Raw genomic sequence first — 16,970 nt, forward strand, 5'->3', positions numbered from 1 at the left:
AATAAAATAATAATAATAATAATAATAATAATAATAATAATTATTATTATTATTATTATTATTATTATTAAAATAATAATAATAATGGTTAAGTTCAGTACACCTCGGGCACTTATTAAGATACAACACTTACATTCCACTTTCCGTTCACACATGCACCTCACGGGGGATTTTTTTGTTAGAAAGGCTTCACAACTCAATATACTTTGGTTGATATGTTCTGGGGTTTTTTGGGGGGGGGGGGGGGGGGGGCAGCTGGTTAGTGTGTGCAAGAGAGGAAGTCTCCTGCTGAGCGACAATGAACTGACAAGTGGGGAAGCCCTAAAGAGAATGAACCAGATGAACTCTGTGTAACCTGCAGGGAGGACCAAAGGCTGGGGGTGCTAGCTCTGCTAACTTTAGCCAACCTTGGCAAACCAATTTGTGATCGTTTACCCACAGACTAATGGACAAATGTAGCTCTAGCGAAAGTTCAGACAGGAAGACTATAAAAGCAATCACAGCAATTGTTTAACTCTCCTCTCCCTCGTTCAATAGCTCACCCGCTTCCAGCTGCATGCTCCGGAGCTGTCATTGGTTAATCCGCGGCACCTGTCATTCAATAGCTCAGTGGCATGCCCTTATCGTCAGCCTATCAACTTTCTGCTGTCTTTTTAAATGTGTCTCTCTCTCCTGCTAGTTCCTTCTTGCATTGATGGTGCGCACCCCTCCACCTCCCCATCTCCACCTGGTCTCCGCCAAGTCATCAATTCCTGGAATTCATCAACCACCACCACCAGTGTCTGGACTCTAGGGGGATTTTTTCTGCTGCCAAATTCACACATCCTACACTCACAAAAAGATCCCCATAGAGTCCTTACGCCAAAAATTTCTGTCAAGTTTCATTATTCATTCAGTTGTAATAAATAACATTTAATCTTCAACTTGTGGCTCTCCTGATTGAAATCAAGGGTCTTCTAACCTTTAGACTTTAGTTGAAATTTTAATTTCTGTTTAAACTACAAAGAAATTCATCACTTCAGAACGTCTCTTGTTGCTGGCAAGAAAAAGTATGGATAAAGTCAGGGTGAAAAACTTGTCAGTTTGAGTGCTTGAATGCAGATCAAGTTGGAAAACTATCTAACTATCTTATCAGATATTTTTTTTCCATGATCTTAAACAAAGCCTTAATGATTCTGCGGTAACTTCTTGTTACTTAGCAGCAGCTACCAGATGAGTGCCAAAAGTTGTGCAAAACAAATTTGCATTAAGGATAAGGGCCATTGCAAAAGGGAGTGTGGTGTCAGCAAAATATTACTCTGAGTGTATAGGGGTCAGAATAAATTAGCACTTCAACACATGATGTTTTAAAAGTAATCGCAGTGACATTTAAGTCTTTAGTAATTACCGCTATGTTTTCCTAATAACCAAAAGTAGTGTTTCAGTGTGAACAGTGTCTTAAATTATACAAAAAGGCCAGGGGTCAAATATTTTTCTACTGTTATGAGGTCTTTTGTGAGTTCTTATAAAAAGGCTGAGTTTTTTAGCACCACCAACAAAGAGTTTTGTGTTGCATTTAATATATAGCTTCTTATATTTTCTCCCCTGATGCAGCAACCTGATTAATAGTGGGTATAAGCAAATAAAACTGTCACTGCTGGCTTCTTGTCTCCTTCATCATAGAGCCTTATGGGCCACCTTGGAAGCTTTAATTCATACGTTTGTGTGCTCTCGGTTCCAGGGCTTTTTATCCTATTAACAGTGTTTAACTCTAAACTAAGCCACTTTTATTCTTTTGTGTAAGTGAAAACAAAAACAGGGAGATGTGTCGATAATCTTTCGCCATATTGTATCCCTATCACTGAATTTCCAAATTAGAGGTGACAGACTGAGTCCTGGGGAGTGGGATTCCCTCCCACTGGGCTGGAGCACCACTCAGACTCCACCCAAGGATGATGGGATGTGCTGGTGATGGGGAAAGGGGAGGAAAACAAGGACAGAATGAAGGGGAAGAGGAGGAGGAGGGCAAGGAGAAGAAGAGGAGGAGGAGGGGCTGGCAGAGACAGTCAGGGAGCAGACTTGGAGCATGTCAAGTTGCCTGCTGGGAGGGGCGATTCCCTTAAGCAACAAAGTAATCACCTCAAACGGTGTTTTAATGAGGCTGCATGGGGAGGATAAAAACAAATTATGACATTGATGTATTGGGCTGTCGCACGGCTGCTTGCAGAGCCTAGTTTGCTCTAAAAAGAACAGTTTATGAACAAAGGAGGACTGTTTGGACTGGGGCATCAATTTATTGAACCCTGGGGTGGGCTCTCTAAGTACTTAAATCAATTTCTGAGAATGACTGATGACTTTCCAAATATCAGTGTACTGGTGAAATTTCAGTTGATGATTAAAATAGTGTATACTTGGTAGGAGTTGTATATGATGTATTTGAATTTTACTGTAGCCTACAGTTAACACATTTTATTTAAGTAGAAGAGATATAAAAACTGAAGTTAAGCTTGTTGCTTTGATTAGGATTGTCATTTTTCTTCTTGAAAAAATATTGAAGAATTTAAAGAATCACCAAAATAAAATACATTTCTAAGATAATAAACACTGAAATATTAAACCATTACAAGAAAATAAGATGCTATACTTCATATATAAATAAATATATAAGTACATAAATATGATGTTCCAAAATAGATTACCATGTTACACTGTAAGCACCCCAATACATATCCACGAGACTAATTGATGCCCCATGCATTTGTGGGTGCAGCCTAGCCTGAAATTATGTTTCTGTTTCCCCCTTTCTTTCCTCCTCTCCCCTCACTCACCCTGCAGCACGTGGCAAGCTGCTGCTGCTGCTGCTGGTTACGCCGAGAGTTTAGTGAACGGGAAATGATACATGACAGGTCACTTACGCACCACATCTTATCGTTGCGACCGACGCGCGCGCGCGCGCACACACACACACACACACACACACACACACACACACACACACACCTCCTCTTCCATCTGCGCTCGGCACATTTACTCCGTCACGCATATCTGGAGTTCACTTCAACCTGTGACACTGCGCACAGAGGCTTATTCATTACGTTACGCCACGATAACAAATGGCACAGAATATCACACAAATCAAATGACTGGCTGGGAGATGTCGTGTCTAACCATAGGTCTAAAAACGAAGCATATTTTTCTCCGTCGAAGGAGTCTTATTGTGAAAGGTTTCAGCAGGGCACTTCCGCTTCTACATTCATTTAACTGTCATTAAAGTTTATTCAAGGCTCTAACCTCTTAAAATACACTGTAAGAAAATACTTTAAACTGTCTTAAGGCTTACAAAAAACCCAATTTGGTGGCATTACAATCAGCTCTAATGCTCTTGCAGGAACTTTTCAATGTGCGCTGATGTTGGCCCCCCTTGTGGACAAAACGTGACCACGTTATCTTGTACATGTAAAAGTAAGGTTTTCGAATGAAAAGTCTCGTCCTGTTTATTTTACACTCAAAGCAACACTCACTTCGAACCTTTGTCATTGAAAATTAACAAAACTGCTCTGCTTTTTTGGCAATTTGTTAAATAATTTAAAACCTTTCCCAGTAGTAGTGACACAAACTCTTAGTTGTTATGTACAGAAATAACACACTTATTTCCAATGGTCTAGTTTTGCTTTTCCATGTTATATAGAGGCACCTTTATTCATTTGAATCAGTTTGGTAACCAAATAAAAACTCATAATCGGAAATAATCCAACAGTCATAGATAGGCAATTTGAACCCAAATGTCACCAACATGCTCCCACACAAACAAGAAACAGCATAAAGTTGAACTCACCTATCGAGTCGTTCCCACTTCAGGTTGTTGGAGACTGAGAGCTTCCTCACACTTGTGTGTCGACGTGCGTCCCTCCTCTCTTTAATGTCTTCACTCCGTCCCCGTCACGCCTCAGATAAACTGGGACCCAATGGGTAGAATACATGAATCCTCCATTTACTAAACTGAAATCGACTATTGCTGCTGCTGCTGCTGCTGGAGCTCGCGGGCAGCTCGTGATAAACACTCCGTCTGGCTCTCTGTCACCGGCGCGTGTGAGGAAGAGGAGGAGAGAGGAGAGGGAGCTTTGCTCACATCCTCTATCCTCCCTGTTGTCTCAAACACGCAGGTTGGATACTGTGAAACTCAGAGAAAGCAGGTTATAAAGTGATAACACCATCCCAGAGAGGGTACAGTTCTGTAAGAAAGTGACAGCAGCCACATGATAGTGAACAAATAGCCAGAGATGAGCCACTTACTCTGTTTGCAGGAACCTTCACCCTACTAGTGAGATAAGTTTGTAATTCAGCGTGGATATTGAGGTGTTTGTGTTTTTCAATGGTCTCCTTTGCAAAATTCATATTTCATAAGAAGCTATCCAGACTTATCCATAATTCAGAAACGTCTGACTGGGTGGGGCTGACTGGTGGGTGGTCGCAGGGGGTAGGACGAGTAGGACAGGGCACCCTGGGGAGCCCAGTCACACTATCAGACTGTGACAAAAACAAAACGCTCTGTGACCAAAAGATGATGGGCTTGTTGCCAGGGAAGACAGGGACTCCAACCCTGACTGAAAGGCGGCAGCCACTGACAGGCTTTTGGAGGAGCAAGAGAGGTGGGAACATGATAGTCTGTAAGCTCCGTGCTACAAACCCATCAAGCTCTGACCAAGAGAATACAAATAAATTCAGTTTAACATAAAAGAGTATTCATAGTGATACAAATACAACTCTGGATCCTCACAGGTTTAAATGGTAATTACATTTTCAACTTTTATTTCTTTTTAAACAAACCTGGCAAAACCTGAACATCAACAAAGGAGACAGTGCAGTACCCAGGCTCTCTGAGCAAAATAATTCAATCAATACAATCAGATTTCTGCACACTGGAGACCCCAAGATTAATGCCCAAACAGAACTACAACAAAAGTAGGTCAAAGGAAAAAAAATCTGTGATATATACCAATTGTGTGCTTCAAACCACACAAGTGTCCTTATTTTAAGAATCCAAGTGTAGAAATAAAACAAAGAGTGCGCACAAAGAAAATAATAGGGATAAAATTATTATTTCCAGTCATTAAATATCAGTAAAATATGAAGTCTAAGATCACCAGTTACTTTATAAAGCCCCTAAAAGAAATAACTTGTTTAAAGTGAACCATATACAGTGAACATTTTTACCAAACAGAGAACTTCACTTTCCACCACGCCCTTCATTTGCAAAAATAATTGATTGAGTCATGGGAAAAGAAATTAATACAGTGTTTGTCCTTGAGTGTGAACCCCTTGCCAATCACTTCGGTCACACAGCACAGAGACGATCAGTGTGTGAAAAAAACCCACAGGAAAACTCTACCTCAGAAAGCCTCTTGTTAAACTGAGATGAGAAAACACTGATACTGAAGAGGCTCGTCCATTTACTGCCTCAATCAACACCCAATTAAACGAAAGACCGGCACAAAATAAATGAGTGTTTGAAATAAATGTAATGACCAAGTGTTTCTCTTGCTGTAGTGGACAAGTTAATGAATTTCTCAGAGGAGCAATAAGCCCAAACAGGAGTTAAAGAAGAACTCTTCTTCAGCGCTAAAAAACAGATTGCTGTTTCGACATTGTTCCATGTTCTAAAAGTACCTTGTATGAACAGAGAGCCTTTGCAGATACTAAAAGAGCCCAAACAAACATTTAGATTAATTTCAAAATAAATTAAATATAAAAAAGAAATAGGCACAAAGGGTGAGCTTAAAAGTCCTTTCCCTTTTTTTCTGGGAGAAAGAAAAAGACACAAAAATGAAAGATGTGAGCCTGTAAATCAGCTGGTCAGTGAGGGTGCTTTGGTCTTCCTGTGTGTCTGCTACTGTAATACATGTGGGTTAATAGCGGTTTGACCACATGAAACCAGCACAAAAGGGTCTCAAAAAAGTTGAAAGAAAAGAAAGAGGGGGGATCAGGAGGAGGAAGAGGGCAGTTGGGTTTCTTCTGGCTGTTGTAACCTCAAGATGTCATCCTGTCTGCATCCTGACTCACTGCAGCCTGTATCCAGGAGACCAGAGGGGCGGAAAACCACATCACAGGTAAATCATGGTTCCCTCCTTCAATTACAAACCCAATCAGGAGAAGTCGTTTCTAATTTCCAGAAGTAAAGAATGAAAAGGAGGGACACACAGGGCAGAAAATTAATGGACTAATGGGCAGGACTACAAAGCATCGTGGCTAAAGGAGGGGCAAACTGTCTGCAGGTGTTTCTTCCAAGTAGACGCCTCACCAGAAAGTTTGAAACATCCTCCCCAGTATTGTGAAAAATGTTTACAAGCCTGTAGTAGCCTTAGTCCTCCATGGAACATGTAATACCTCCTGTAACTCTGCTGCTGCTGCCCTATGTTCGGAATATTTTGTACCTGGTGGGATGTCAGTAGCTTTGGACTACAGCACATTCAGCCTGGTCTGGACTCCATAGTCTGCACAGTTCTGGAAAAAAGAGTAAGACATTACAAAAACGTTTAACAGTGTCACCAATATGCTTAATAATGCGACTAGTTGGGGTAAAATAAGACTCTAAAGTTGTGCCACACATAATTTAATAGAGTGGATGACAGGAAACTGCTGTTAGTGCAAGCAGTCCTTCTTAAAGCTGCCCAGAGACACCATCTAGTGGCCTGCATGAACATTGCACCTTGTTCACAGTTTGAAGATAGAACACAAAAAAACACCACAACAAATTAACATGATTTATTTTAAAACCTTAAATAATCAATTAGGTCACAAAGCTGGAGTCTCCATCAGAGTTTTCCATGACAGTGACACCCATCTGCCATGTTTTGAAACTGATAAACTACAGCTACTGTCACTACAGGCAGTCACCTGATCGACAGGCCGTGTCCTCTGCGCCGCTGTCCACTGAGGAGGAGCCTACCATGTGTAAAAGGAGAGGGGTCAGCGGTCAAACAGAGGGCAACACACAAACCCAGACTAGCCTCTAGAGGAGATTAGAGGGGTTGTGGTGGAGGCTGGAGTGGGGTGGGCTAGGACAGGTGGATCTAAGCCAGGCTGAACCTTGCATCTCATTTGCAAGAGCATATGTGCAGTGCCTGAGAAACCCTGCTCAGGATTTTGTTGACTAATTGGTCTTTGCATGTGTGTGTGTGTGTGTGTGTGTGTGTGTGTGTGTGTGTGTGTGTGTGTGTGTGTGTGTGTGTGTGTGTGTGTGTGTGTGTGTGTGTGTGTGTGTGTGTGCGTGTGTGTGTACCTGGTAAGCATAGGCATTCTGTGCGAAGTTCATTGGCATCTGTGGCACCATGACCCCTCCAGAGTTGGATTTGGAGTACAAGTACGGCTGCAAAAAAAGTTCCAGAAGAAACACAATGTCATGTGACTCCTGATGTTTTTGACAGCTGGTATTGTGTGAATTAAGAAACTTGCATGTATCATTAGACATGCTATAGCCACATTCATTTTTTTCATCTTTTCTGGCAAATTTAAAGGTAAGTTGGTGGATTTTACTCCACCTTTCACTTCTATTATTGGCTGAGCTAATGAGGAACCTTCCCCTCAGAGAAAGTGCATCCATTTTATTTTACAGAGTTATTAAGTGCAATCGAATAACTTCTTCCTGCGCATTTTGTTTACTTCGCTGATTTTATTTTGAAATGGAATGAGATTGCTTGTAGATTGTCTGTTACCTGGTTGTAAGGGCTCTCTCCATTAAGGATGGGCAAGGGTTGTGCCACACAAGCTCCCCCGGGTGAACAGCAAACACAGTAGAGAGACTGAATGGAGATCCTCCAAGGAGCTGGGCAAATCATACGCGATGGCATGGACCCTAGAGTAAGAATAGTGAGACGACTGAATGAGCAATTAGTTGCAAGATATTTTACTATACTGCTAACTTAACATCCATGAAGTTACCCTCGAGTGTTTGAATACATACGTGAGCTCCTTTCCTTCATGATGGCTGGGCCGAGCTTGAGCTCCCGGCCATCAAAAACGATCGTTTGCTATTGAAATAAAATATATAGACAAACTTGCTACTACTTTCAGGTGGATATAGAAAACAATAAAATATGTTCATAAGGTGCTTACCTCAATGATTGACTGGATATTCACATCGTCATCGAAGTATACAAACCCATACCTAGATATACACAAAAAACGCAAACTCCAAGTCACAGTCAGAAAAAAGAGGGCTCAAAGTAAGTTATGAAATAAACAAATTAATATTCATAAAGTTCCTACATAGCTATAAATGTCCCAGTTTACACCCACACAAATACAGTTGTACTCATAAGTTTACATACCCTGGCAGAATTTGTGTTTTTTTTAGCCATTTTTCAGAGAATATGAATGATAAGAGAAAAAACATTTTTTCACTCATGGTGAGTGGTTGGGCAAATCCATTTGTTGTCAAAGAACTGTTAACTCTTTTTCTATCATAATGACAACAGAAACTACCCAAGAAATCATAAGTTCTGCCAGGGTATGTAAACTTATGAGCACAACTGTACACAGAACAAGCTCCTTCAAGACGACAAACTTCAGACCCAAAACAGGTCATACTTTATTAACGTCTCACTAAAGCTAAGGCATGACTGTAAGGGCGATAAAACACAAGGCTGTAGGTGTTACAATTCACTTCCTTTCCAGGTTATTCAAGCACTACCCTGTGAAAAAATTTGTAAACTGTGCAAAGCGATTCAATCCCCTTAAAAACAAACACATGGAATCAAGCACCAAAAAACTAAACCCTTCCTTCTGAGACTCTTGTAGCTGTATGAACTCACCCCTTGCTGATCCCTCGGTAGGTGATAATCTTAACTTCTTTGACGGAGCCATATCTGGCAAAGAAGTTCTGCAATTCATTTACATGCACCTGAGGGTTGAAAGGTATCACAACTGAAGTAACGGATGCTAGTTTTTATGCTTGAATACTGTAGAATGAAAGCATGCTGCGCAATGTGCACCAAGAGGGTTTTTCAGCAATACATTATTTTGAGATTAACCCTAAAATCACACATTTTAAATAACTTTCAGAATCAACATTCATCAGCCTTGCAGTGACAATTTCGTAACATGCATCTGTTCAATCATTTTTACACAGACTAGCCTTGAATATATACAAAAAGGTCAAATAGCATACCTTCATGTTAATCCCACCAACAAAGAGGGCGTGGGGGGTCAGTTTGCCCTCAGGTAAGATGAAGCCATTGGACATCTGCAGGGAGGGGGACATCTGGCTGCTGCTACTAGACGTGTGGACATCCTTTCAAAAAAAAAGGTTTGACTGATTAGTTGCATGATGGGTAAACAAACCGTAAACACTTTAAAGTGTATGCTTTCTCCCACTGCCATTTCACTGACACTAATGGTGGAGACACTTAAAAAATCCTCTACGCCCCCGAGTCTGAAGTACATGTCAAAGACTTAAACCATCTTATTGTAGGAGTCATATTACATTCTTTCATTACATTTCGCTTTTGTTAACATTGACACGGAAAATTGCCCGCGAAAGTTTTAAGTGCACCGTGTTCACTGTTAAAATAAACCTGGTGCATCGTTCATAGTTTAACCCTTAAATGCGTGTATCCCGACAGTGAAGCCGCAATGAAGCATCGATCTAAGCAAAGTCAATGTGACAGGCTAACTACCTTGCTAAAACTTTGCTAAAGAGTGCTAATTCCTACAACCTAGCTCCTCGAAGTCAGTTTCTGTTTCCACCAAAGATGACTAGGTGTTTTAAGCTGTCCTTATCTGATGTTAGCCGCTGAGTCGAGAGGTAGAAGATTGATCCATCAGTAAATACGCCTAAACAACTGAACACAGGGATTATATGGCTACACTTGTAACTATATATTAAGTAAGAAATATCGCCGAAACTTACCACATCTAAAATAGTTAAAATTGATAAATTAACTAGAGACCATTAAAGACAAGCCGCCACGCGCCAGCCACCGCGCTTCAGCCGAAACCACGCCCCGTTCACATGACTGACCTGACAGCCAATCAGGGGCCAGCTGTGAAAGATAAACAAAGTTCAAATATACGCGAGTTTAAGAATATTTGCACATTTACACAGTGGAAGCAGAACTACACAAACACATTGTACTGTCTTAGGGATCAGATTTCAGAAAAGAGAAGGAAACTCATGAGCTGACTTCAAAGCAAAAGTAGTGAGTTACTAGAGCACTGATAGAAATGGAGTGGAGTCAAAAGTACAATAATTGTCTTCTGAATGTAGAGGAATAAAAGTAATAAGTTCCCCCCAAAATAATACTCAAGTTAAGTACAGATACTCAAAAAATGTACTTAAGTACAGTACTCAAGTAAATTTACTCTGTTACTATCCAGCACTGCATTTACACCGAATATGTTGTAAAAAGTTGTGTTGGACAACAGATTGTATTATATAGAAGGCTTGCATGAGCACCCCAGGACTAAATCTCAAACGTAACATTTGCATAAGGGACTCATATTCCACGGGGACTTTACAACTGTAACTATAGGTTGATACAAAATCCTCATATGATAACTATGGAAAAAGCCTATATAAACCTGATTATGCTCTTTTTTCCTACAGATGTAACATCCTGTTTTGGGAAATTAGGTGGTCTACTCTGGAACCACCTTTTTTCATTTCCAATTCTCTTTTTATCCATTTTTGACTGATTTCGCAGATGTACATTTTACAATACATTCTGTCAGTACAATTCCTATAGTCATGTCATTGTAATGATGACAATGCACAGGTGAACAAAATGACAACATAAGCCTACAAATGATCAGTTTTTATAACCCTACCACCCCCACCTAACAGCATATTATAAACAAGTGAGACATGTCCTTTGGGTAAAAGTAAAAGTTTCTTGATAATTACCATAACTGGATGGGCAGAAAGTGACTGGTCAACTTGAATATCTGCAGCTCGTATGGCAGAGCACAGTTGTAAAAACAAAAAGAAAGTGCCGCTTGACAATTTCTATGTATCTTTTAAGTCTTGAAAGCTTCTTAATCCAGAATTGTTTATAATATCACCCAAACAACGTACTCCTGAGTCGTACCACTGATGAGAAATAAAATGTGATCCCCCAGATCTTAATATGCTCTGGAACCACCTTAAGATGTTTTTGTTTGTTTGATTGATTAATTGTTACCAGACAATGTGGAAAGGTTAACATTTTGTCAAAAAGGATTTCTCAGCCCATAACAGTATTTTTTGATTCAACATAAACTTAGCCGTATTCAAAAACTATTTTAAAAGTTACAGGATTGTTTTTGGATACAAGTTTAGGGTTGCTTTATAATATTTAGCTGATAAGTGTAATTTATTACATGGGTCTATATTTTTGAAGACCCACTAAATTTCACATTTGAGCATATCATGGGGGTTTAAGGTGTATGGTAACCAGCAGAGGGCGAAATTAATCTGCTGACGGCTGATGTTTCCAGGTAAACTAACCCAACAACTCAGTCCTGAGCATTGTAGTCTTTTTTTTTTTCACTTTCTTTTTATTGATTTTTAGGCATAGGTAAAACAAAAAAACCAAGACAAACATTAAGGACATAATGGAAATAAATAAGCAAATAAGAATAAAAGAAAGATGCTAGAATGCTGACCGTAGTTGAGGTGGTGAAATGTACAGCACAAATATAAGAGTCATACAGTCATACAATATGAGAAAGAAAAAAAAAAGACAAAGAACGAACAAAAAAAATAAAACGTAAGCATCAGCGTGTTACAATGTGAGTTGGTGGCAGCTCTAAAAACATAAGTGTCATCTGAGTAGCCATTAGGAGGGTTCAAGCGCAATGCAAGGTGGCTTGAGAGGGAGGTACTGTATGTTGGAAGAGGTCGTCCATTTGTCCAAAAGGGGCTTCCATATTTTCATGAAAGTGTTTTCTCTGATAGCCAATTTGTATTGTTTGTATCACAATTTGTATCAAAAATGCAAAACATCCCCCAAATCTTTGAGCCATTGCTGAAATGGAGGACTTGGAAGGGTTTGTGTTTACTGAATCAAAGATAGAAAGAAGTGGGTCTGGATAGTTTCATTAAAAAGCATTTATTTATTTATTTATTTATTTATTTATTTATTTATTTATTGCCATAGTGTTTTTATTGAAGTTTATAACCCCAAAAATACAGCTTTGTCATTAATATTTTTCCACTTTCAAAGCTTTATGGGTGTATCTCAAGGTTCAACAAACGGACAAACGAGACAATAATAACTAATCAAAAATGAAAGAATAATAATGATAAAAAAACAGAATGAACAAAGCTTCTCTTGATCAAACAAGGCTATTCAATTTAAAATAAATAAAATCAAGGTCAGTTAGCATATACTAAGACAAAATGAAAGAATCTGCATTTCTACATGGATTTTGGGACTGCAAGTGTTGGATTGTTTTTTAACATAATCACATTTTTTTCAAAAACATGTTCTGTGGGCTGTCCTTTGTTGGGTCAACAAAGAAAGCAATAGAGTATTTTCTTTATTTATTGAGCACTTATTGGTAATCTCCCTCCTTACTTAAGGAGCCTCTTGTCTATAACAATTGTAAGCCAGATCTGAGTCATTTTTAAATGACAGTTAGGCTGCCGGTTCATGTGACATTTTTAAAGAGCCAATGTCTGGACTACAAATAGAAAGTAATTGCAGCTGTTTTTAAATGTGAAAATTATAAAGGCCATGTGTTTGCAAGTATGACTATATGTATATATATATATATATATATATATATATATATATATATATATATATATATATATATATATATTATGAATCTGTCTGTCAGTGTTTTCAACGGAATTTATCTGTGTTTATTTTGTTTTGTTTGAAAAAGAGACCTGGATCTCAGTCGGGTCCTCTCTGCTTGAATACAGAGTAAATTAAACATTTTCAAAAATATGCAGCAAAAACAGTTTATATAGAAATATATGAAACTTTTTTCAGCTTCTCATCCTTGAGATTTCTTCCACTTGAGGACCTCTTCTCCACCAGCCTTCCCTTCCTACCATCTGAGTTTGAGAAGTTTGTCCAGAAGCGGTGCCAACTCACACGAGATGAGCTGATCCAAAAGTGAGTGCTGCCAGATTACCAGACTCTCAAAACAGCCCGGCTGTCACTAACAACTTGAAGTGCTTTCTCTATCACTGGTGTTTGGCGTGTCTTTGGCTATTCTTTAGCTTGTATGTCCACACTGTGTACATAACCAAGGGAGCTAATCCTCCTGTATGTGCAGTCTCAAGTTTCCACCTTGTCCACTTTGTCAGAGATATGTTGTTCTGCTTGTCGGGGATTGCTTTACATATGGCTTCCCTTTAGGTTTTCAGTACATCCTTTATCCACTGCCTGTTGTAGAGCATGGTGGACTATGCCATGCAGGGGGTAGAGCTGCATGACTAAATTATGAGTTTGTAGAAACAAGCTCCCGTTGTTTATTTTCATGTCTGTGATGATTTGCACCTGCTAGGATACCATTATTCTACTGTGACTCAGTCTCCTGTGCTAGAAATACTCAATATGAGACTCCTGCCGGGGGTTGTAAAAGAAGAAGATTAATGATCTTAAGTCGTAGATGGAATTTTAAAGAATCCAGTCCACGCACATAAATGGATTTGATCTGTGAATTTTGGTTTTAATGTAACAATGATGGAGGGTTCTTCAAGAAGAGCAGATACATATTAATCTGGTTTCATTACAGTTTTATGTCAGCAATACCAAAGAGTTGTATTTCTTGCTGTTAAAACATACAGCTCACTTTACTTATTAATGAATCAAGACTTCTTTCAGCAACCAGAACTCATAAGATCTTTCCCAAGTATATAGGAACAGACAAATACAGAAGTAAAACGCCAAATTCCCGCTGTATACATAAAAACAAGACATGAAGAGGAAGTATTAGATTTTTTTTTTCTCAAATTCAGACAAAAAATGTAAAGTTCAACAAAATATTTTTTTAAAAATGTATAAGTGTGACTGTGATGCACATTCACACCTCTAAATTAAGATAATATTTAAGATTTATTTAAGTTTTATGTTAATTTTTTTTTTTGCATGTGCACATTTTAAATATTAGACCCTCTTTAATATGAATGTATTAATCCTGTATTTAGATATACTTTAAGTTCCTATTAGGACCTTTTAGCAGATGATCAAACAATCAAATGAAAGCTGATGGCTCTTTATGTTCTAAAAATGCAAACAAGACCTTGAGTGATGAGATTGATTATTTCTTTATAGAGATATTCAGTGATTTGTAATACTGTCACTGGCGTCAGAGCTATGGTAAGGTGCAGAAATACTCTTGACTGACATGTTTTCATGGCAGAGTGCCACAGTGAGTAGAACATTTGGCTGTTTGTCCTCTGAACTTAGGATTTAATACAGAAATAAAACAGAGATCGGCTCCTTCCACAGGATATCAACAAAGAGGAGACGTTGTTGGAGAAGGAACAGAGCCAGTTCCCAATACTCCAAACTCTGATAGCTGAAAAACAGCTCTGGACCTCAGCGCTGAACTTCCAAATCATGTCAAATGAGTGGATGTACGGTGGGTAATTCACAGTGGCCATTTCTTCTAAAAGGTACAGCAAGAATGCATTTTATGTTCAGCTGGTACAATTCAAATGAAAGAGAGCAATCAATCAATCAATCGATCAATCATTCTTTATTCTTATAGCGCCAAATCACAACAAACGTTATCTCAAGACGCTTTCACAAAACATAGCAGGTATAGACCATACTCTGTTCTATTATTAACAAAGAGCCAACATTAAGACAGGATAAGATCCAGTCACCTCTTTCAGACAGGACTCAGTCTGATCTCACCTTAATCCACCATGAGCATTGCACCTTGTGGTATTTAGCTAGTTAAAGCGGCAAGGAAAAACTTACTTTTACAGTTTTTCTCGATTGTTAACACACATTTTCTGAAAGCATGCCTCATACTCTCAGAACTCTCCACAGGAATAAAAAAACACACATAATGGGAAAAACCCCTTAATTCTCTTGCAAAATGAAACTTTCCTTTCAAAACAATGTTATTTCTTCTTAAAATGGTATTTTGTTTTCAAATGACACACACAAACCACCATATGAATAGACATTTATAAGAACCAGTTGAACACTGATGTGTGTTAAATATGTGTGTAAAATATTTTAGAATATTGTTTTTATACACAAAACACAAATACAGGGTAACAAATATATTTTACCCCCCCCCCCCCCAAAAAAAAAAAAAACAGTGTACATCCCAACCAACACAACATTGCACATACAGTGGTCTACATACAAAACAACAGAAGAATTTACTGTATACAGTAACAGTAAAAAAAAAACCCAAAAAAAACAATGCTGCATCCTCTCTTCTGTTTGGGTCTGGCCACAGCACCTCATCCATATAACAAGCAATGTTTTCCCTGGCCAAGCAGCTGGGGAAATAAAGCTCTGTTTGCTAATTGTAAAACTGTATGACAGGTGTTTGCCCATGTGATGAGTCAGTGTGCATAGTAGGGCAATTAACTTTAGATTTTGAGAGAGAGAGAGAGAGAGAGAGAGAGAGAGAGAGAGAGAGAGAGAGAGAGAGAGAGAGAGAGAGAGAGAGAGAGAGAGAGACTGATTAGTAGTAGTAGTTGTTGCTACTGCAGGCTGTCTAAGGCAGCAACTCAGGGGGAACCTACGGGACAATGGCACTCAGGGACTACAGAAAGGTCTATGGTTAGTAACTTTAATGGGACAGGGAGAGTTAAAGTAAGTGTGTCAGCTCCCCTGGCAGTCTAAGCCTATAGCAGCATAACTAAGTCAAAGCCTGAGCCAGCTCTAACTATAAGCTTTATCATAAAGAAAAGTTATCAGGAGAGGGGCCTGATAACTGAAGGCTCCATCTCTCATACTACTTTGAGAGACTTTAGGTACGACAAGCAGGCCTGCATGTTGACAGCGTAGTGCTCTAGAGGGGTAATAAGGCACTATGAGCTCTTTACCTGTAATCACTGCGTAAGCTCCTCCCACCAAATGACACTCCAAACATTTTGCTGAGCTGGAGCTGGAGAGTCATCACTGAAGTTCAAACAGGATGCTTGGTTGTTTCCACATTGCTTTACTTCTTTTGTCTTAAAACTTCCAGGTCCGTTTCTCAGCTTGGATGCTGAGAAAATCTCATATGAGCTGGATGTCATGTGGAGGACGATGGACGAGCTGACTCAGACCTTCTCCAGTCTTCTAAAGCCTTGCAGTATGGCCGAAAGCTTCAAAAGAAAGATACACCAGTTTAAGGAGCACCTTCTTATCCTGACCACCATCTGCAACCCAGGAATCAAAGCCCGTCACTGGGAGAAGGTCACGTGAATTAATTTCTCTGTTTGATTCATTAGCTCAGGTGACACAGAGACTTATCCAGTGTCAGATTCACTTTGTAAGGACTAAGTGTCCTGTGTCTCCTGTGATCCGTGAAGCCGGTGTGAATAATTTCTGACTCTTTTGTCTGTCTCCAGATTAGCAGCATTTAGGCTGTGATGTAAAACCGGATGTGACCAGTTCACTGCTGAACATGCTGGGGCTGGGGCTTTCAAAGTTCTCTGATAAGTGAGACACTTTCATGACAATATACCATGCTGGAATATGTGTAAAGAGCCAAATGAGTATACTGTGTTCAGAGGAAACCATGGCTTTATTTTATATTGATCACACTTTCATGATTTGAAAGTGGTTCATTTAATTCTTTACTCTGCCCTAGACTGGAAGAGATTGGTGCTTTAGCCAGTAAGGAGTACTCCCTGGAAAAATCCATGGAGGAGATGAAAAACGAATGGGCTGATCTCCGGTTGTCCTTCACTCCATACAGAGATACAGTATGACTGGATAATCACACACATGATTTTTGTAGAAATGAAAATTGAAGAAATTTGTTTTTAATTTAAACTGCCTATTACTTTTTACACAGAGCAATAGCATCACAGTGTACTA

At 39.2% G+C, this 16,970-nt stretch overlaps 3 protein-coding genes across 12 annotated transcripts in view; 1 reads left to right on the top strand and 2 right to left on the bottom strand.

The window, feature by feature from the left end:
* Nucleotides 1–4,691, bottom strand: part of rftn1a (raftlin, lipid raft linker 1a) — a 40,577-nt gene extending 35,886 nt beyond the window's left edge. Inside the window, exon 1 of one of the 3 annotated variants that reach the window (XM_034705404.1) lies at nucleotides 2,808–2,837. The gene's annotated coding sequence lies outside the window, so the exon portion shown is untranslated. Of the gene's footprint in view, nucleotides 1–2,807; nucleotides 2,838–3,814 lie in introns of those variants that run through there. The other 2 variants (XM_034705402.1, XM_034705406.1) reach the window with 2 other exon arrangements.
* Nucleotides 4,692–4,759: 68 nt separating this feature from the next.
* Nucleotides 4,760–10,013, bottom strand: dazl (deleted in azoospermia-like). 8 transcript variants are annotated; one of them, XM_034705409.1, is made up of 10 exons: nucleotides 9,887–10,013; nucleotides 9,146–9,268; nucleotides 8,790–8,878; nucleotides 8,092–8,143; nucleotides 7,940–8,006; nucleotides 7,692–7,831; nucleotides 7,259–7,345; nucleotides 6,874–6,921; nucleotides 6,411–6,480; nucleotides 4,760–6,045 (listed from the first exon to the last, which is right to left on the bottom strand). In XM_034705409.1, exons 2-9 carry the CDS (start codon nucleotides 9,236–9,238, stop codon nucleotides 6,436–6,438), a joined length of 621 nt encoding a protein of 206 aa, XP_034561300.1. In that variant the 5' UTR covers nucleotides 9,239–9,268; nucleotides 9,887–10,013; the 3' UTR covers nucleotides 4,760–6,045; nucleotides 6,411–6,435. The 8 variants fall into 8 exon arrangements, with proteins under 8 accessions (XP_034561300.1, XP_034561302.1, XP_034561303.1 ...); XM_034705411.1 differs by having other exon boundaries at nucleotides 4,760–6,060; XM_034705412.1 differs by having other exon boundaries at nucleotides 4,760–6,138.
* A 2,947-nt stretch (nucleotides 10,014–12,960) lies between these two features.
* LOC117828365 (dynein heavy chain 3, axonemal-like) lies at nucleotides 12,961–16,654 on the top strand. Its single transcript, XM_034705418.1, has 4 exons — nucleotides 12,961–13,082; nucleotides 14,424–14,556; nucleotides 16,132–16,343; nucleotides 16,499–16,654. The coding sequence occupies exons 2-4, from the start codon at nucleotides 14,535–14,537 to the stop codon at nucleotides 16,511–16,513; spliced, it is 249 nt and encodes an 82-aa protein (XP_034561309.1). The 5' UTR covers nucleotides 12,961–13,082; nucleotides 14,424–14,534; the 3' UTR covers nucleotides 16,514–16,654.
* Nucleotides 16,655–16,970: the final 316 nt, after the last annotated feature.

This window comes from Notolabrus celidotus, chromosome 16 (genome assembly GCF_009762535.1).
Source record: "Notolabrus celidotus isolate fNotCel1 chromosome 16, fNotCel1.pri, whole genome shotgun sequence".
NCBI classification, from domain to species: domain Eukaryota; kingdom Metazoa; phylum Chordata; class Actinopteri; order Labriformes; family Labridae; genus Notolabrus; species Notolabrus celidotus.